This window comes from Tyto alba, unplaced genomic scaffold, assembly GCF_018691265.1.
Source record: "Tyto alba isolate M040663 unplaced genomic scaffold, T.alba_DEE_v4.0 Super-Scaffold_27, whole genome shotgun sequence".
NCBI classification, from domain to species: domain Eukaryota; kingdom Metazoa; phylum Chordata; class Aves; order Strigiformes; family Tytonidae; genus Tyto; species Tyto alba.
Window position 1 is genome coordinate 13945901 of NW_024881301.1, and position 21998 is coordinate 13967898.

At 38.7% G+C, this 21998-nt stretch overlaps 1 protein-coding gene across 1 annotated transcript; it reads left to right on the top strand.

Moving 5' to 3' along the window:
- Position 1: 1 nt before the first annotated feature.
- Positions 2–21947, top strand: IMPA2 (inositol monophosphatase 2). Its single transcript, XM_042798010.1, has 8 exons — positions 2–134; positions 6523–6656; positions 11208–11312; positions 12654–12699; positions 15025–15133; positions 18683–18791; positions 18957–19108; positions 19966–21947. The coding sequence occupies exons 1-8, from the start codon at positions 15–17 to the stop codon at positions 20079–20081; spliced, it is 891 nt and encodes a 296-aa protein (XP_042653944.1). The 5' UTR covers positions 2–14; the 3' UTR covers positions 20082–21947.
- Positions 21948–21998: the final 51 nt, after the last annotated feature.

Consider the following 21998-nt stretch of genomic DNA (forward strand, 5'->3'; position numbering starts at 1 on the left):
CCGCCGCCGCTGCTATGAAGCCGTGCGAGGAGGAGGAGGAGGAAGGGAGGGCGGTGGCGGGCGGCGGCGGCGGCGGTGACCCCTGGCAGGAGTGCGCGGAGGTGGCGGTGCAGCTGGCGCTCCGCGCCGGGCAGGTGAGAGGAGAGCCGAGCCGAGCCGAGCCGAGCCGAGCCGCGCTCCGCTGCAGCCCGGGAACTGCCCGGCGGCGGGAGGGGACGCGGGGGGGGGGGGGCCCGGGAGGGCGATCCGGGCTGCCCCGCGGCTGGAGCATCCTCCTCCCGGGCGGTGGTACAGGGTGAGCTTCTAAATTTAACGGGAAAAAAATAATAATAATAAATTGCCGGGCGGTTTGAGGAAGGGCCGTGTGGGCGCTTGGCTGGTGCGCAGAGCTGGGAGGGAGGAGGAGGAGGAGAAGGAGAAGGAGGAAGGGGGCGGCGGGGCTCGGCAGCCGCTCAGCCGGGCCCCGCCGGAGCCCTCGGCAGCGGGGCCGCTCCCATCGGGGGCTGCATCCAGCGTAAGGACGAGGAGGCGCTTCAGGTGAAAGCAGATTTACTGCGTGACTTTTTTTGAATTTATTTTTATTTAATTAAAAAAATATATATATTCAGGTGGAAAGATCTGTGAGCGTGAAGGCACTTCAGTAACTTTTACAAATCTACACCAAGCGTTTATCCTGCTCCTGTAACGTTTTGGAGCATGCTGTGATGCTAATATTGAATTTATGTACAACTGAGGGTTCATGCCATGATGCATTTATCCAGAATATTGTGTATTTACACATTACGGTACCAGCATTTGTGTCTGAGCAGCTTGTGCAGAGAAAAACAGTCTCATCAGGGAGGTTTTGTCTTGTTGAATATATACCAGTGTCTTCAGAGTGACTGAAATTCACTTGCTAGGGACAAATCAGCAGTGGCTCTGTGAAGATCTACAGTAGCTTATTTAATATCCGTGTTTCAACACAGCAGCAGGTTAGTCATCTTGGGAGACATTCTGGCCCCACTGTGTACAGCAGCAAAACTTCCACCAACTCTTAGCAGAGCCAAGAAGTGGGATCAGCAGATTGTTCAGATGAGATATTGGGTAAAACAAACCTCAGCAACATGTATTTTTCTTCTGCTTCCATTCTTCTCTATTTTGAAACACCCTTTGTACCTGTAGACTATGATTTAAAGAGCCTCTTTTTCTATATTGAGTTCAGAACCTGTAACTTTTCCTTGCTATGTGTTACTAAGCCTATTTTCTTGTTAGTAGAAGAGACGCACAAAGATGAACAAAATGGTAGAGGAGAAGAGACTTGGTTTAGAAATTCAGGGAATAAATGGATAATCCAAATTGGGATGACAGGTCATGCTCTCACAGACTTTACAAACACGAGTTTCTCCAGCATACTCATTCTGCCAGCCATTTCACAAGAGAGACTCTCATGACTTGCTCGAGCCTCCACACCTTATTTTTTAAAATATCAATTTGTGAAGACAGCCATAACTGTCTCCAGCCATTTTAATTGCCCAGAAGGTCACAGCTGAGCAGCTTTTCCTGGAAGAAATAAACATTCCAGAAGATTAATCCCTGCATCTTTTTAGTTCACAGTTTGCCATCATTACCTTGCAACTGGCAGGAAATGGCCTATTCCTTGGCAAGCCAAATTTAAAACAGTCAAGGATGTTGTTTAAGTAGGGGTTTAGAACTGGATAGGATTTTTATTAACTTTGTAATGTTAAGGAATGGTTTTAGTTACAAAAAAACATCAGCGATCCTCGTAAAAGAAAAGGTGCGGGTAGGGCTGTATCTTTTATTTAAGTGTCAATCCATTACCAGCTATCTCCAAAAGAAGCTAGAGATAAAGACACAAAATGCAGTGTAACATAGGTTTGATAGGACTGGATTTTTGTTGCAAATTTTGTTGGGCTTTATTTTGGTCACCAAAAATAGTCAGTTCCTCTGGTAAAGTTCATCTTTTCCTTCCACCTCTCTCCCCATCCCTCAGGCCTCTCCATCTTTACCTCCATCCCCAGAAATCTGGTTGCACTCTCTGTCTCCCCAGGTCTGAGTCCTATCTCCATCCCTGCATGAAATTTTGTCACTTCAGCCTTTCTTTTAAGGCCCTCCATTTTGCAGGACCATGGCAGATTAGTAAGGTTCGGAATCATCAGAAAGTGTCTACAAGACTCCTGGTGCAGAGGCCAATCTGAAGAAAGTCATACAAGTCAAGATTTTGGATTTCTAGGAAAAGTTAACATGTAATACAGATTTCCTGGTCTCCCCCTTTGGCTTACACAAATGTTTTGCTTATATTACATCATGTTTCATGAGTATAAGTAAAATATATCTTCTTTCCAACAGATAGGCATCTATGCTTTGAAATAGTTTCTTCTATACTTAAAAGGCCAATAAAGAAATGATTGCTTAAATATGCGTCAAAAGTGATATTGCTGGAGTAACTTTTATTTCGAGGTTAAAATAATTGCCCCTCTTGTCCATCCTGTTACTTAGTTCCATTATTTTTACAAAGTATCACAGACTCTCATTTAATATATATGGCTATTTCATAATGAGAATGGCCGTGGTTTTGTAATCTCTGCAACTGACCTGCATTAAAGTCATGTCTAATTCACTCTATAAGACCACATTTAACTGCACTTTTTCAAACCTCTGCTGCTTTTTCTGTGAGTAAACTCTGCTTTGTATGTTCATCAGAGTACGCCTGTTGGCTTAATATGACTTTTTCCTAAAGAAAAGCAGGATGACTAGTCTCTGCATCTTTGATGCTATTGAGAGCACTGAGTAATATTTGCACAGTTCTCTGCAATTACAGTTGGAGAAACTTCACCAAAATCAGTAGATGTGCATACAGGTGAAAACGTGGGTAAAAAACTGAGACTAGAAGCTAGCATGTTGCAGTCCACACAAACTACTTTTTTTTCCCTCTCTTTTTTTTTTCCCATAAAATAATTTTATGAGGCATAAGAGGCAGGGCATAAGGACAGGGGATGGGGACTACAACAGTCTGCTCAGGGTAGGGTGTGAATACATTCCTCCCCTGTTCTCTGTGGCTCCCCTCTCACAGGAGACAGTCCTTCATGAACCTTCTTCACAGTGAGTCCTACCCAGGGGATGCAGCACTTCCCACACTGCCCTGGCATGGGTCACCCTGTTGACCAAAAAGCAGATTCAGCAAGTGTGAAGTATACTATATCAACCCCTGTATGTTGCAGTTCTCCCAGCACTGAACTACAACAGCAAGAGCTGCTTCTAATCTGAGAGTCCCAGCTTCCTTTAAGTGCAGACGCCTGCTTCGGTGTGGGCTCCTCCACAGACTTCGGGTCGACCTCTGCTCCACTGTGGCAGGGTGGCAGCCCTGATGTCTCACCACGGGATACAGGGAGGTCTCTGCTCTGGCACACCTCCCCCCACTTCCTCCTCCTTCCTCCCACTGACCCCCTGGGTGTTCATCCTTCTCGTAACTCCTCCTCTCAAGTCCCCTCCCAGGTTCCCCTTCTTATATATGTTATTGCAGAGCTGCACCCACAGCCTCTGACTTGGCTCGGCCTTGACCACAAGTGGGTCTGACTTGGAGCTGGAGGAGCTTCGAGAAGCTTCTCACAGGGGCCACCCCATAGCCCCCTCCCCTGCTCTCAAAATCCTCACCACACAAATCCGGCACAAAGTGTTAAGTGTCTCTGCTCTAAATAACCATGCTCCCAAAAATCAGCTGCTTAGAAATTTCTGTAAAATCTCCATAATCTAGGGACAATCTATAATACAATGATAAAACCTAGTAAAATACAATTACAGCCAAAATACAGCATCTTGGTTGCCAATTTTATTGTACAATAGTGATAAGGAGCAATCAGCTGTTTTCATTTCATCAACGTGTAGTTCATTTGGTCTTCCACTTACCTGCTGCCTATCACCTAGAGTGAGACTTTATGGAGCTCCACGCCCAGCTGGGAAGACCAGGCAATTGCAGTAGATATCTATGAACCTTACCGTAAAACTTCTGAAAGGAGAAGAGCTGAGTGATGCTTTCGAGGTACTCTGAAGCACCAGGCTCTAACATTCTTTGCAGGCAGATGATTTTTAGGGATTATCTGATATAAGTTGAATTCTGGACCTCTCTGAGCTATTTCATAAATCTGTGAAGAATAAAAGCTGTTTCATGCAGGGAATTTGATTTCTCTGTGAGACTCTGGCTTGGATACCCCTACAAGCTGGTGCAAATGCATATGAATCCCTTTTGTCAGACCCTTCATAAGAGGCAGAGAATCAGCAGGGACCCGTCCATCCCACAGCGTCACCTGGTACCGCAGGTGAGCTAGTACAGATGTGGTGCCTGTTTGTGGCTGCTGACCTCAGCACAGCATCGTGACTCTTCTCCTGCTCTCCCCTCAACACAGCGGTTGCACAAGAGGTGGGGAGAAGCAGTCTGTCGTAGGGCTGGGTAATGTGTAGCACAGCCCCTCGGCATGGGCCCGCAGAGGAGGAGGTGGGCAAGAAGGTCATCAGCCACAACTTCGTATCAGAGTCACACCCTTGGCTATTCCCACCTCCAAAGTGACTGGAGCATCAGGCTGGCACGCACAGATCACCAGAGCAACAGACAGGGTTAAGGTTAAAAGTGGTTATGAACAACTGGAGAAAGAATCAGAAATGAAAAATATTAAATTCAGTGCCGGGAGGTGCAAAGGATTGTATTCAAAAAGGAGAGATCAAGTGCTGGAGCACAGGATGAGAAGCAACTGATTGCGGAGCACAGCCATGGGAGAGAGCTTTTGCCTCAGGTCTTCTGTTTGCAGCAAGGCTCAGGTGTGATCTCACACGCCCGCTGCACGGTGACATGCACTGATTTAAATGGCTGCAAAAATCTCCTCCATCTACTATGTATTAAAATTGAATAGAGGTCAAGAACATGACACTGCTAAGAAGAAATTAAAATCTTCTCTATCAAAAGGAGTGTGTTCCTCATCTATTTCACTATGCTAAGTTCTGAGCCCAGTTCTAAGCAGGGCACTTACTTACATATAGGCAATATAAAAGTAAAGAAGAGCAATTAAAATAAAAGTTATCAGCATAGCATTTTTTTTAGAATACACAACTGAGATAATTGGAATGTTTTGGATTTTGCTTTGGACCAAAGAGGAGACCAAAGGCCTTCCTAGAGCTGCGCTTTTATGCTTCCATAGTAAAACATTCAGGAAAACTGTGCAGGGCATTGAGAGCAGTAAAAAGATTAATATTTTCATATACATTTTCATATACAATAATGAACTTTAGCAAGACCTCAAACCAAAATGTAGTAAGCCGCCCTCAAAGGCTCAGTAGGCGTAATTAATGTTTTCTCTACTAAGGCAACAGTCAGCAATATCTATTACTTGCCAGAACAATCGGCACACCCTCCAAATGTAGTGTTTTATACTACGAAACCCAAGAACTGAGACTGAAATTTGGGAGTTACTGGTTCCCTTTCCCATGCATAATACAGCAGAACTGTTTTCTTTGGTCACCAAACATTTCTTGATGGTTTTAAAATACTTTGATCAATGGGAATTTAGTGAAATAATTGAAATATATAAGTTTTAGGAGGGACTTGGAATATTGGTCTTGTTGGCGCTGGTTTTAGTTAATATAATTCTATACAAATAAGTGATGCTTAATTTTTGTCTTGTTTTGGTTTTCCCAACTTCAAATAGTTTATAATTTTCACTGGTTAAAAAATAAGTCATCTCCTTTTGCATCCTTCCCCCTTATTTTTCTTTTTAATCAAGGAGTGGAAAAAACCCAGAAAAATAGGAAAGTTGGTAAAAAGGTTTTATTAACTGTTTTGCCATATGTGCATTTGCACTCGATGTGATTTAGTTCTGAGTTTATAACAGTAAAACCCTTGAACATGAGATAAAGACTTTTCCAGAAGAGAATCCAGGGTTAGATCATCAGTTCCATATCTAGGGAAATGTCTAAAATGTTGTTTTTGTTAAATATATATCAGTTCTTTGGGAACTGGTAGGTGGTCAGCACTCGAAGTTCCAAAAACCCATATACACAAGAAAAAATAAACTTTGTGTCTTTGTTGGCAAAAAAAAGAAACCAATGGGGTTTGCATTATAGCGTGTTTTTTAAAAGAAGAGAGCAGTGGGGTATTGGCCCTGTAAATTAAAAAAAGAAAAAGGTGTTTCCATGAAAAATTCCTGAGCATGACGGCTCTTGTTTATCTTACATATATTTTTTTAATTTCCTAAATCATAATGACTGCCATCATCCTTTTATTCCATTAGTTTCATCCCATTCATCAATCCTTTTCTGAACTGTCAAGAGAGGTTCTTGCAGAGTGATTCAAAATGCCATGTTCCCAAAGACTGCTCATTAGCTCAGAATTTTTAGTCAGAAGAATTAGAATCAGCTCTGGCAGAATTAGGCCTACAGTTCTTTTTCAGGATTAGCTATAATTTTTCAGTAATTATATTATTTTAGTGTACACAGGATGACTGGCTAACAAATCTGATTTGTGAACTTCTGTTTCAGATTATTAGGAAAGCTCTAACAGAGGAAAAACTAGTGTCAACAAAGACATCTGCAGCAGATCTTGTGACAGAAACTGATCATTTTGTAGAAAATTTAATTATTTCTGTTCTGAAAGAGAAGTTTCCCTCCCACAGGTGAGTGTCTATAGAAGGAAACTGTCCATGACCTTTTTGCCTTTAAGAGCTGTCATTTAAAGGGAATTTTAAATGTCTATATTTCTCTCATATATTAATCTATTGCTGTCAGACACTTTCATAGGACTCCTTTTTTCAAAAAGTACCACTTCCCTATACTTAGTGCTTCATATTTTCTAATAGTTATGTTTCTTAATATGTATACTTAATAGTAACGTCTCCCCAGTAGTGACATCATGTATGAAGGTTTCATATGGATCTCCGTGATTTTCAGAATACTGATGTGTTCTCCACTGTATAAGAATTATGCTAAGTTTATCTGTTAAAATATAGCTGAAATTAATGACTGCAAAGGTCTCGTCCTGCAGACCTTTCCTTCACTTTCTTTTGCCATCATATATAAGCATTTGCAGATCAGGGCAAGTATTGTATTTAATCACATTTACCTTGTGTGGTATAGAATCCTAAAATCAGTGAGAAGCAGGGTTGTTTATTATCATCATCATCATCTGATGTGTATACATAAACAGGTTATAAATTACGATATGGGGTGTCAACCCAAGGTTTTAAAAATAGATCAGATTGTTGACTCCTCTTGAATTATTATGGTCAATTTGAAAATAACAACTCCTAGCACATGCACAGATTAGATGGAGGTTTTGTATTGGTTGGGTTTGGTTTGATGCAGAGACTCTGCAATCAATTTCCACATTTTCCTTCAGTCCACAGGGATAAAATTTGTCTTCCTGCAGAGCCAGTGCAGAGCCTGTGTATCCCTTAAATACTGTATGACTTTCTTCTGCATGTATTTCTGATAGAGATGAGCCCTGTGCTCTAGCACTGTGCAGAAATCAACAAAGATGAAAATCTGGAGGGCTCAGCTACTAATCTGATTGTCAGCAATGCTGCTGGGAAAAAAAAATAAGAAGGAGCAAAAAGAACATTATATACTAAATATGGCTTTCTAAATACGTGTTGTATGTGATCACATACTGAAGCAGTACTGTACAGCATAGCATGTGGTTCTTGGCTGCAATTCTCAAGAGAATGCCAGGCTTTACAAGCCTATTATTTGTGTAATATTCCTTCTACTATTTCTAGCTGTGCTCTTTTCTCATCTCCGCTCTTATGTTGTTTTTGTTGTTTTTTTTTTTTTTTCCTTGAACAATCTGGCAGAGAATATAAAACATACACATTTCACATAAAATGAAAATCATCAGAAGCACTCAAGTTACTCTGAATGGGAACAAAATTTACAAGGTCAACATAGACCTAGGAACTGAAAAATTCCTGATTTTATTAACTCTGTATAGTTAACTGCTGACTTTATAAGCAAATGAAGGAATTGCTATTTCTTCAAGGCAGTTATTTTTTGCTGATACTGGTTTTGGTTGGAGTTATTTCAGACAGAGAATGCATTTAGATTGAACAACAGATTAAAAGTAGATTTAACTAGAGTAGATTACAACACTTGCAAAGAGGAGTCCACAGTAGCAATTAAAACTAAATTTAACTAGACTAGATTAAAACACTTGCAATGAGAAGTCCAGAGTAGCAATCAAGGTTTAAATTAAAGTATAATGAAAACATTAAAAGATCATTTAAATTGTGTTCAGTCTCTCCCCTGATCTGGCTGTTGAAAGCATCACTGAAGATTTCTGTTATTTCTCTTTCTCTTAGATCATCTCGATTCTTAAGTTCTCTGAATCAAAAGATGTATTTTAGGAGTTAGAAAAATTAAAAGGAATCTCATCAGAATCTGTGCCATTTGCACTGTGGCAGTGATGAGTCTTGAGATGTTGGAATTGTACTCGGAAGTAAAGAGAAATACTAGGAAAACCTGTTAAAAATTCCATTCTGTCCCATGTTTCTTTCTTCTCTCTTCTTGGTTAAATGATATGTATCATCCTCATCCATGCTTCACACAAGTTTTCATCTTTGCCCACTCTTTGGTACTCTGACATGCTCCAAGTAAGTCTTTTTAAAAGGATATTTTTTCTGTTAGATCTCTGAAGTGTGGATAGGCACAGCCAGAATATCAAGCACTACTGCTTGAAAAAGGCTATCGTACTGTTTGCCCGTGATATTGTTACACAAGTTGTCATCTTTGCTGTTAACTGTGGCCTTAGTCCTGTAGACATTAAAATCAGGACACAGCCATTGCAGAGGGTGACATCCAACTCAAGCCACCCGACTTTCTGCCCTCGGGCCCCCGTGAGGGGACAGATGAGGGACAGTCCTGGTTTGAACCTCCTGCACTAGACTGGCTATCGCTCCTGCTGCCGTTTATGCTGTGTTACAGTGTCCCTGCTGTTCCAGCAATGAATTTCAGAGTGACACCATGGTATGAACAGATGTCCAGTAAGGCTAGGCTAAAATTACTGTACTCGTTTTCAGTAAGAGAAAACTTTAATCCAGATTTGAAGAGAGGTCAACAGAGCTGACAGGCTGGCATATTAAATTAACTACTGTAATAACATGGCTACCCCTTCTACTTCTCAAGCTGTTCTTAAAATTTGGTCTCCAGTACTTCAGGCTGAATGTTTTGCTTAGTTTGCATGTTTTTACAGGACAGAGAGCCATAGAGCAACACATCTGATGTTGACCTTGAGGGCGTCTCACAGTTCCCAGTATCGTATAACAGCAAGGGGCTTATTTTAACCTCTTAGTCCAAATTTTGTAAAATATGCACCTAATTTGTCCTACATCCATTTTGGAAAAATTGTTCTTGGACATCAAGACTTTAATGATGGCACTGCTGTGCCCTGGCTTCACATTAGCATTTCTGTATGTAAGGACTTCAGCATTTCACCATGCTCTGAGGAAAAGGCAAGGGACAGACTGACGATACTTGAGGGCAAAACTCCTTGCACAAAAATACTTTTGTCATTAAAGAGGTTCTCATTTCACCTTTCTTTGACTGGCAAGACAACGGCTACAGTTCAGGCTCTGGCTGGGGGAGCTGGCAGAGGGTTGAAGCAGAGGCATAATTTATGGGGAAGATGGACAACCTGAGATGGGATGTGAGGTGCTTCATCTGCCAGAAAATTATCTCTGCAGCCAGCAGCCCAGCCAAAGGATATGGCTGGGTTTAGGTGCTAATTACAAGATTTGTAAAAGCAAAAGTCAAATGACACAGCACCAACAAGACAAAATAATGAAATATTTAGAGCAAGGAGTCTGCAAAGTGTTATGTTTGACTGAGAATTCCAAACACTTGTTCAAGTCTTTCTCATTTCTCAGTTGTGCACTAACAATTCATCTTTCAGCTGTTATCTTTAATGGAGATGAAAATAGTAACAAATTTCCCTCTTCATACCAACTGGGGGCCCATAACGCCATCAAAATAGTCCCTTTCTACTGAGGAAAAGGTAAAGTAGCATTTGGAAAATGCAAGAAGTCTCCTCCTGTGCTGTCTGCAGAACATTTTAAGCTTATGGTTGCAAGCATTATGTGTCATCATGCAATGTGTGTTGAAAGCACGAAAGAAAATAGCTGCTACTCTAGTCCTAGGGAGGCAACTGTTTCCAGAAAAGGCATTTTCTCTTTATTTTATCCACTTTTTTTCTCTTTGTGTCTTTGAGAGAAGCTTTTTCATCTTCAAGCATTTGCAGGAACTCTGAATACCACTACCAGTTGTTCAAATGTGAAACCAAAAGCAAGATTCAGTACTAGCAGTCTGATTTTACACCTGTACATACAGGACTTTATTCAAATCTGTAAGTAGCACCTGCACAACACTTATAGAAACAGCCTGAGCAGTTTATGGGAGAGTAGGGATAATTAAGGTCAGCAGGAAATGTGCCAGAACTGGATGTTCATTTCCCAGGGAAAAAAGAAAAAAAAAAAAAAACATAGCATATCTGCTAAAAGAAATTGGGACAGAACAGCAGAACAGAAGAGCTCAGATTTCAGTGTGTGCCTTGTGCATCCAAACAACAAACAAAAAAATTAATTTGTTGGTTTTCTCTGGGTCATGGGAAAAAGAAAGTTCAGCGTTGTAAACCTTTTAATTTCCTGAGTCAGACTACTGCAAAAAATTCAAGTAGGAGTGAGACTGTGGATTTTCTAAGAGTACATTATTTCCTGCTGACTGAATTTGACTGCAAAACAGAAGCAGCTACAGTTTGCAGTTTATATTACTTACTGCAAGAGACAGGCCTAACCCATAAAATTACATTCTGCATAAAAAAAAACCTCTGTTGGAGTTCCGGAGATGCCAGTTAAGATCCACTTCTGCATTCATTTTCATTACTTTCTTAATGGTATATTGAAAAAGTGAACATAAATGGTGTTCTTTTTTACCATGTAAAATAGTATGCTATAAATTTGAAAATTCTCCTTCAAAGTTTCTATGAAAGTTCCACATTCTCAAATTTAAAAAAAAGTGTTTGTATTTATGCATACATATACATTTATTTTTAAAAATAATTTTATATATATATATGAATTAAGTATGTCTTCAAAAACAGGAAGATGAAGTTTGACTTTCCAAGTCATGTATCTAAACCAATTTTCTGGGACACTTGTTTTACTCCACACCAAATGCAGGTTTATTGCAGAAGAATCCACTGCTGCTGGTTCAAAATGTGTTCTCACTGACAGTCCAACCTGGATTATTGACCCTGTTGATGGAACGTGCAACTTTGTGCACAGGTAAGTGGACAGTGAACCGAGAAATACATAAAAAGCAAAATGTTGCTTCTCACAAATCCTCCCTTCTGCTTAAAGGTGTTTTACTGCGGTAGATGTGTTCCTTTGACTCATGAGTAGGAGTCATCCCTTTATCTTTTTGTACCTCGTGTAGTGTATCTGAGGGAGTGTGTGTTTGTGCTGGAGAGAGTTCTATATGGTTACCTAAAGGTAAGCTAAAGTTTCTGCTGATTGCTTAATGACCCAAAGCTCTTGACTCACAGCTCGTTTATATATAACCGCACACTAACGTGCAGAGACTTGAGCTGAACTGGAGGAACAAGGCTGTGCTATGATGACACTTGGCCTAACGCCTTATGTGGTTGTTACACATTCCTTTTAGTAGTGGTGTTTTCTCCCTCTCAAATACATATGCTTTATTTTTCCTGGGAAGTACAAGCATTGCATATAAGTAGAGTAGAACTGAAAACTAAGTTGTACATGGATATTGGTTTTAAATTTCTGTAGTACCTCTCTGCAAAAAGAAGCCTAGGGGTCATTACTGCAAAAATGTAAAAGTTTAATTCATTTGAGTGCTAGGAGTTGTAAACTAATGAGTATTTATAATAGTTCTACTTTAAACATTTAAATATGTTCTGCCTTACAGTTAGTAACTTACTGTAACTTCAGTTATCATGAGAAAAAAAAAAAAAAAAAAGGCATTTCCTTGACTTTAGGTGCAGTTGCATAAAATTCAAGGTGAGGTACATGTGTGTTGTGGAAATTTTCTAGCAATATTTTCTGGACTTTTACTTTACAGCCCTCTTTAAAATGTGTTTTTAATAAATTAATTTATTTCATTGTTTAAAATGCAATAATTATAGTTTAGTCAAAGGGACCAAATTAAATACATGATCATTACTCTGACAAAGGAAATGGTAGAGGAACTGGTTTCTCCTTACATTGGTGTCAGCAGCAAGGTATCTCCATGCTACTTAATCGTTGTCTCAGATGCTTGAACAAAATGTACTCTTGAAAGTCATGACTTGTTATAACAACATTAATGATTTTATACTGGATAATTCAATTACACTGAAAGATCACTGAAATATGCAACACGTTTAGTATAAAAATCCTGAAACCATCATGTGATTATTGCTTGCCTTCTCCAGTATTAAATTACTTTTTTAAAGGAACTGACAAAGTTACAGAGGCTGACAGAGGAGGAATAGTACAATGTCAAGAGCATTCTGACACAAGTAAAATCACAGAGCTCCATGTGGGGTTTTGTTGCCTAAGTGAGTTGCATAACAAGTAAGTTGAGAGATTTTTAATCAATAATACTTAATTTCTTATTTTTCACAGATTTCCAACAGTGGCAGTGAGCATTGGATTTGCTGTTAACAAAGAGGTATGAAGTATGTTCTTTAAGATGGGTACCTGAGAGCTGGTTAGAAGCCTCAAAACCATGTAGGAACTTGAAATAAAATAATTAAAAAAAAAAATCTGCCATTACTCAGGCTTTTCCACACTTTTCTAATGCATTTGATCATACTCTACTAGTCTAAAATCATAGCCCTGCAAAACTTACTTACACAAAATGGCAATTACAAAACAATTCTTACAATTCATTATAAATATTATAGGATTTATGTGGGGAAAAAAAGAGAATATTGATGTGAGCAAGGTATTGTAAGACAAAACCATAATGAGTTAAATATAGTGCTGCCTATTTGTAATTTAAACATATGTCCCAGTGTTCTTATGTTATTATTATTTCTTCTTTCCTGCTAGCAGTATCTAGCTAATGGCTAAGTGAAAGCTAATGGCTGCTATGAGACAATTCAGAACTTATTTCTATGAAGAGTGCAAAATTATGGGCCCAGTTCATTTAATCGGCTTTTGTGGTTTTCTTACATAGTAAAATAACTATATTTCAGCATGAGAGCTTGATTACAGATGGGAAAAAAGTACCTAGCCTTCATATCTGCTATTGTGAGGTTCCTAGCTATACTTGTTCATACTAGTGCCTTTTCTCCAGATGTTGCTGGTTTTCAGTTTGATATATACAGAAGAAATAGCTATTCAAATTGCCAAGGAATGTGCCTCTTTCAGCCTAATTCCATGATCTTAAATATATGTATAGCTGTAAGTAAAGCCAGCGAGAATTCTGTGCAATAACAACATAGTTTTCAGATGTGCTAGTGGCTCTTACTGATTTAAACAGAATAGTGTTGTGTACTTCTCTAGTTAGACTTTTCAAACATGGATACTGCAGAGAAACACTTCCATGCTTTTCTGAAGTCTATTCATTCCCAAAGGTCCTTTTGAATACTGCATATTAATACCAGACAACTTTCTCTAATATTTATGTTTTATAGAACACCATCATGATTTTGATGCTACATTTTTTGGGTTATGTAAACTAAACAAAGCTGAAACAAAAATAAAGAATTCTGTTAAATCTCCCTCAGTAAACAAATGGGAAAAGCAGAAAAAAGTAGTAAGCTGAAAAGGAGCCAAAGTACACACAGGGGAACTGGCCTGAATGTAAGCCTTGAACGGTACTGAAGAAATTCCTGCAGATGTCTTCAGGGAAAGAGTCTGTTAATAGTGTGTTCCTCAAAAAAAGCCCTTGGTTTAGATGGGACCTCAGAGTGGGGAGCAAGGACAGTCTATTCCCTTTGAATTGTCTCTGATGAACACCCATGATTGAATGAAGGAGGGCAGCAGGAAAAGATTGTAAGTCTAGAACATGTGAGACATTTTCTTGACCTTATGACCAACTTCTTCTGTGACCTTGGGCAAGTCACTTAATTTTTGTGTATCTGTCCACGCCTAGGTAAAATGTTGATAATAGTACTTATCTAGGGGTGATTTTAGGAGCCAATCACTGAAGTTTGTAAAGTGAAAAAACCTATTGCAGTAATGGAAATATTAAATACTTTGGGTTTAAATCAAGGGTCAGATTCTGACCCTCTTCTCATTGGTAAACAGATAGTCCCACAAAAATTCCAGTGTTGCTCATTCTCAGGCTTTCATTGAGGGTGACAGTATTTGGCATTTCTCTTCAAATTCCTTCTCTTGGAGTCCTGTGACTTCATGAGATTCTCACTTTTATGTGTAAATGAAAGGATTTTGCAGAGAAATATTTGAACAAGTGATCAGAATGTACTACTTTGGTTGAAAAGGCGGGCATACTAAATGCATCATGAAAGGTGAAGTGCATGTAAAAGCATCCACTGTTAATAAACCATGTGCCATGACTTCAGAGTTTGGATGCCTGGCTGATCGTATCTGTGTTTGGGGCTGGAAATCTTCAGGGTCCAGCCAAAGTCAGTGGGATTACTTCTAGGTGTAACTGCTCACCAGTGAAAGTAAAGCTTTCAGAATCTGACCTTAGAGGACTTGCATACTTTCAATAAAAACATAAAGTTGAATTTGAAATCAACTTAGTATTTAGTCCATTCTAATGTGAACACAAACAAGATGCAAGTAAGAATTTGGAAGAGCACAAACGGATTGCATTAACTTCTCTTTATAAACTGAATTTTATATGACCTATATCTCAGTATCACAGTAATAGTACAATTATTCCAGTTTATTAGCATCAATATAATCTTTAATTACATGTACCAAATAAAATATTGCTGATCTTTCTGCCATTAGTAGTTGTTTATATATATGATGAGTAATTTGAGTTGCATTCATTTCTTTCCTTTTCAAAATCTTAAAGCTTGAATTTGGTGTAATTTACCACTGCACTGAAGAACGATTATACACTGGTAGAAGAGGTCAAGGGGCATTTTGTAATGACAAAAGGCTTCAGGTATCAAAAGAGACAGGTTGGTCTAGATTTTGTTAGAACTCTAAAAGGAATATGTTAATTTTGTTTCAGAGTTGTTGCAAATCATCATTAGGATAATGAACATCATTATCCTGATGGAAAGTATTTCACCTGCATGATAATTTTGTTGTTATGTGTTTGTTTTTTTCTGAAAAATCACAACTTTCCTCATTTTCTTTTTAAAATATACATCTGAATATGAACTACTTAAGTAATCCTAGATGATTTTGCTTTATAACCATTGTTTGAAAAAAGGAAAAATGAGTAGATTCACCAGTTTCATTCCAGCTGTATGCTGGCATAACCTTTTATGAGCAAGATGCAATGGGAATGGTGAATCAAATTCAGAGTACTATAATGGCCATTATTCACTGATTTTCCAATAAACTTGTACAACATGAAGTGTATTATGTCTGTAAGCAAACATGCTAACAGTGAAGTAAACTAAAGGATGCATGCTTCATTAGGGGTTCTTTAACAGCTTGCTTTTGTGTGTGAGGTATGTTTCAACCTACAAATAGCTAGCAACATGTAGTCAACACTTTAATGGAATTCTTTTATTGGTAAATCAAATCAGAGATCTGTCCATTTACCTAATTATAATAGATAACAATAATCATATGTGCGTAGAGAAGTTTTCTTCTGATTAATCAAAATGCAGAAGAGAACATAACACAGTTGTAGACAGAAGCAGACATGTGCCAAAAATGTACGTCGTTCTACGCAGGAGATCATAAAAATTTCACCCCAAAAAAAGATTTAATGAACTTGAAACACAGTAAATTCAAGCAATTTAATGTACAGATTTGTTGTAGTTCCCCAAGCAGACCCTGCATCAAAACTTCTCTGAAATTTGAGGAAGTTTGGCTATTCATCTAAATTAATAGTGAGCCGGAGTCTCCTTGTTTGGAGACATGGAGCAGATTGTAAAGTCAGTGATCCCTAAGATTTTAATCCTTGATTATACATCACATTTTTGTCACTGCTCAGTTATCTCATATTCCACAAAAGCCCATGCTGTCAGAGATTACAGGTGCACACAGTTGGGCTGGCCGAGCCACTCTTGAAGTGGCCTCACTCACTTTTGCAGTCAGAGAGTTGAGCAAGGAAATTTTGGCACACGCCACTTTTGTTCTCCTTTCTCTGGGACATCCAGCCTATGTGGGTATCTAGAACACAGCAAGGGAAGTGGATCTTCTGCCATTCCAAATGCTTTGAAATTTTCCTTTGTTTTGAGAGACATCATTTGGTGGTGGGTGCTTTCACCAGTGAAGATGGATCTTCTTTAGTCTCACTTCTATTGATGTCTTAAGTGTATAAAATCACAGTTGTTCTTTTCCTGTAAGGACTGTGGCCTCAGTGAAATAAACCCACCCTGGAACAGAGAGTGGTGTTTCTCTGTACCTACCGCTGGAATTCAAGTAGCCTTCATCAGTGCATGACATGTTGGAGACCTAGGCTGTCATGTTACTTCATGCCTTTTGTTTTCAGGAAGTGTGACTGTTGTATAACATTGATATATGCTATACGTTCGTTGTTCAGATTTAATCATTTGAAATCACAGTCCAGGCAAACACTGTTCTTTGTCAATGCCAAATTCTGTAGAGGTCTGGTATGGGAGTCCAAGCAGTCAGGATAAATTTAAATGAGGGATCCATCTTCCCTTTGATCCTGAGTGGTATTTCATCCCACACTTAGATTCAGATCAGGCCTTACATGTGCTAATACTGTAAGTGTATTTTCCCTTTTTTAATCTACTGTGGTCAACAGAATTGGGTCTTTTCCTCATAAATCTATTCATATCAGTGTTAAATCTCTTCTACCAAGCCTCTTTACTTTTCTGGCCCCTATCAGAGTGAGGAGTAGTTAGTAAATTTTCTCCTCTACCTTGAATTCCTGAAACCCTATCAATTCTTGTGGTCAGCCAGCTCCTTTCCCTCAGCAGAGATCTCCTTCTTCTTCCTTACCTTAGTCTTTCCATCCAATTTCTACCTGCAGCCTTGATGAAAATTGAACAGATCCATTTATACATTAGAAATATCTTTAATAACTCAAAAGAACTGTCTTAGTCATGACCTAGCTGTGACTGGTGTGGTGTGAATGTTTGGTGCATTTCAGCAATGAGACATGCATTAAATGTTCTGTAATTATAAATTGAGTCTGTTATGCAAAAAGATCTAAGGCAGATTGTTTTCACCATCCAGAGTTTTCAGTGGTGGCTAAACAATGAATACCCTGCAGTGTGCCTGGATTGGTGTTTTTATATTTTAATGCAGTAACTTAAAAAGCAATTGTTAAATCTATGTTCCTACAGTTATGCTTTGTGATATCCTGTAACTTTTAATCTAACTGCATACCTGTTACTCACCAACCATTTACTGCATTGCTTGAATCCATAATGTTCCTCTGCAGTACTAAATTCTTTGGTAGACTGTTTAATTAAATGCTGTCTCACTCCAGCCTAATTTGCTTTTGAAAACCTCCTTGCTGCTTCTGCTAAGAATTTTCAACATACGCAATTAGCTGTAATAACTAGATAGACATCCCTAGCTGAAGGAATGCATAGCCTTTAACCCAGGGTAGAAGGTGACACCTAACACTTGGGCACAGCCTAGTTAGTAAGTAATCAACAGCTAAACCTTTGAGTTTTGTCATACCTTTAATGCCTCCAAGTTCAGCTGGCACAGCAGAAGCAGGGACATTTGGCATTTGATCAACTACCTCCACCTACATTGGCATACGGTTGTTATATACTAGCAATATTCAGATCTCACGTGAGGACTACTTCAACACCCTGCAAGTCACCGTGAGTCTTTCCTTTGACTGTACACAAGGCTGATAACCTCATCTGCTGTAGGTCAGAATGGCCTTTGCTGAACACAGTACAAAAATAGCATTCATACATTATTATTAATTAAGATACTGGTTTAGTTTGTGATAAGAAAGGGTTTTTTTCAGTCATAAGGTGTCTTCAGTCTTTGAAATATCAGAATGAAGGAGAGCTATTACTAGGATGACTGATGGTTTAGGTAGAAACTTTACTTTCCTCTTACTGTATTTCCAAATGTTTATCATTTGTTAACAAATTACATTAATGTTACCTATTCAAGGAATCCTGTTTTCAAATATGATTAGATTAGCATCATTAATAGTTGCTAGATCACTGGATTAATTTCATTTGACTGCTAATGTTATTGAATTTGCCAAAAGCTGACCAGTCAAGGAAATAAAACAATGTATGGAAAGAGAAGGAATCTAAGAAGGCATTCTAGTTTTTAATCTTCCTGTTTTTCTTTTTTTTTAAAAGTGTGTTTAGATCTCATTTGATCGGTTAGATTCAAATAGATTCTCATTTGATGTGAGAAAGACAGTCTTGCTTCAATTTTTATGCAAAGTTGTCATTTATCCTATGGAAAAGTTTGGGGTAAAAAAATGGACATGAAAATTGTTTTTATGTGAAAAGTCCATTAGTGTTTAATTTAAAAACAAATTTCCAGAATCTACCTGGAAGCTGTTGAATTAACAGAAACAACTACCTACATTGCAGATATCTCGAAGGCCTTAATTTTAACAGAAATTGGTCCAAAACGTGACCCTGCAACTTTGAAATTGTTCCTTGGTAACATTGAGAGATTGCTCAAGGCCCAAGCACACGGGTAAGATATTTTACAATATATGTCTCACATTTGTGATCGAAAGTCATTAAACCACCCCAAAAAAACCAAACAAGTACATTGCGCATTTTGCGATCTTGACACATAGGCTGAAATCAAAGGCATTTTCTGCTTTACGTCTCTGTGTCCCCTTCTTGCGGGGTTTAGGGTCCGCGTCATCGGGAGCTCAACCCTGGCCCTGTGCCACTTGGCGTCCGGCGCTGCAGATGCCTATTACCAGTTTGGGTTACACTGCTGGGACTTGGCAGCAGCGACTGTCATTATTAGAGAGGCGGGTGGCACCGTGATAGACACTTCAGGTGAGTAAAATATCCTTGTTTTCATTGACTTTTGGGAGACTGAGAGGCTATTTTGGGGCAACTTGTGTTACCTCAGTACAGTCCTCCTGTGGCTCTACCTCATTTCTAGCAGTATTCTGTAGAAACTTCTGTACTCTCCACTAGACTCTGGCTGGTTATTCATAACACACTGATGTAATTCCAGCCTGGGTTTTCAGCACATCAGAGGTCTTCTGAGTCAAACTGTATTTCCATGACTTTAAGTAATTCCTTTAAAGCCTCAGATTTACAGTAAAGAACTAACTCAGGAGATTGGTAGATATACTCAGATTCCAAACAGATTTTGGCAGAGACGGCCTCCTGAGAAAGGAGGAGTCTCGGGTACATGTCTGAACATGCATGACTAAGAACTACTCAGAGGGAGTAAAGGACAGCACAGTCTCTAGATTGTTATTTTATTCATTTAGATGGTACACATCTCAGAGTAATGATTCACTGGTGACCCATATGTGGACACTGTGGAAAGATATAGTGGATTAAGAAGAAGGGTTTGCTGATTGAACTAATTTATGTTCTGTCCCTTCCTGTTGCTAGAAAAAGGGAATATTGCATTTATTGTTGGATACTGAACAATTCCAAACATTTGCTGCTTCCGTTGCATAGTTTGGCACTGTATCTACCATTTTCTGAAATCATTTTGCTGGAGATTTCCGGATAGGAGTTGCTGAATTAGGTTGCCCTTCTCACCCCAAAAGGAGCTACCTATGAAGTTGTTTCAGTGTTTCTGAACCAACCCAATCACAGCATGGTTTGTATTTAAGAATACATTGCCTTTTTACATCACGTAAGACAGTTCTCATTAATCCTCTTGACCTCAGGGGGACCTCTGGATCTTATGTCCTGCCGAGTGGTTGCTGCGGGCACCAGAGAGATGGCTATGTTCATAGCTCAGGAAATACAAACTATCAACTACAGACGAGACGACGAAAATTAAATGCTTACAATACGGAGTCTGCCCTCCTGAACTATGTAACTTTTGCAAGATAGGTGGCTTAAAGGGTGTGTGATTTCAGCAGGATGCTTTCTGTGGAGATTCTCGGTGTCAAATATTTTTTATAAATTTATTACCAATGTGGGACAGCATAAGGAGATTTTCAAACCTCTAAGAGTTATGTTTCCTTTTTAATATGTATCTCTTTCAGCAGTATCTTTTTTATAAGATAGCATATTTTACTTGTAGTCAATTAGTCTCAAAATTAAGTTGTAATTTCATATCTGTGGAGCTGATATTTAGTCTTTTGTAATATGCAGCTAAAAATGGAACTTTATTTTTACAGATGCAGATCTCAGGTAAATGAGCTTTAGGACCGTAGTAAGGACAAGTAGTTAAGATGTGTGCCTATAATACCCTTGTTCTATGATACTTAAGAATGCAATAAAAATGACATTATTGTTTCCTAGCTATATATCCGTATATATGTATGTCTCTGTGTGTGTGTGTGTGTATATATACAAATATACATGTATATGCATGTATACACACACATACCCATGTGTGTATATATATATGGTTATCCTGGATGTTTACAGCAATTTAGAGAATGCATAGAAGAAAGCTAATATTGGAAGTTGTTTTCAGGTAAAGAGTGTAGATTAACTAGGTGATTTCAGAGGGGGCTATCCAAATGTCAAATAACAGAGCTGATCATGGAAAATATTTAATGATTTTACAAACTATCCAGCTAGTTCTTGTGTCCCTTCATTCCTCTGCATAGGGATAAATCATACTGTCCTACAGGCCTCTGTAAGATATTCAAACCTGCAAACAACTTACTACCATAGAGTAATTATAGTTAAAACCAGGAATATTGAACTCCACTGAGTTATTCACAGTATTAACTATGACACGTGGTAGGAGGCCAGTGGAATAGAGCACAGTGTCAGGGAGCTGTTGATTCTAGAAAAAATTTGAGCAGAACAGCAGGATTGGGCCCCTTAAAGGCAAGTTATTAAAAATATGCACATAAGATATGCTTGCAAAAAGCTGTAAATCACATGTCCTTCTCACACAAAGTTGTAATTGCACTTTTTTATCAGAGAAACCTGTAAAATCAGGTACACACATTTCCTAAATACACAGTTGTTCTCTATCCTTGTATCTAGCATTGTTTTTAATTCCACCAATGTGATAATTTCTGTGTAGATTATTTTTTAAATCATGAGCACAGAGAAAATACAAGTGTATCCAGGAGAGTAGTTGAGATGAAATCACTTCTATTTTTGTCTTTAAAAATTGAGTGAAAAGGTGTCTCTTTTTTGCAAGAGTACAAAAGAGTGCGAAGAGGAATGAACCAAAAAAGTAAGTTTGTTAAAAATTTTTAACTTTCTTTATACACTGCATGTGTAGACTTCGTAAACGTGTTCAGATATCTGTTTAGAGCATACAGACTAAACAATATTTTTCAAGAATAACCTTACATGTGTTTCTTGCAATGAAAAATGGTTTTCACTGAATGTAACATCAAATTCTGTGTGATTTCTTGATGCTTTTTTTCCCTGAGAAATACAAAGTGTTGACTGTATGAAGAATGTCTAAATCCAACTAAGCATTTAAGAACTGATGGCTCTTACCAGAAAACCAACACTGTCCATCACAAGTGATCAGCATTTTGTCACTGCTCCTTTTACCCCACCATCTCTTTGTAATCCCCTGAGCAGAAACGGAGATTGTAAGCTCTCTGGGGCAGGGACTGTAGTACTTTGGCTCTGGGTTTGCACAGTGCTAATAGGATGCGATTCTGGTCCACAACTAGGCACTGAGGTGCTATAATAATACAAATAATAAATACTAATAGGCTCACTTGTCTCTTATTCGTCCACCTTCCATTTTCTCAGCACAGCGGAGATCTGA

Excerpts from the sequence above, each read along its gene's own strand:
- IMPA2 (XM_042798010.1), top strand. The coding sequence starts at position 15 with ATGAAGCCGTGCGAGGAGGAGGAGGAGGAAGGGAGGGCGGTGGCGGGC. Across the intron at positions 135-6,522 it reads TGGCGCTCCGCGCCGGGCAG|ATTATTAGGAAAGCTCTAAC; the intron begins GTGAGAGGAGAG and ends CTTCTGTTTCAG. Across the intron at positions 11,313-12,653 it reads ACGTGCAACTTTGTGCACAG|ATTTCCAACAGTGGCAGTGA; the intron begins GTAAGTGGACAG and ends TATTTTTCACAG.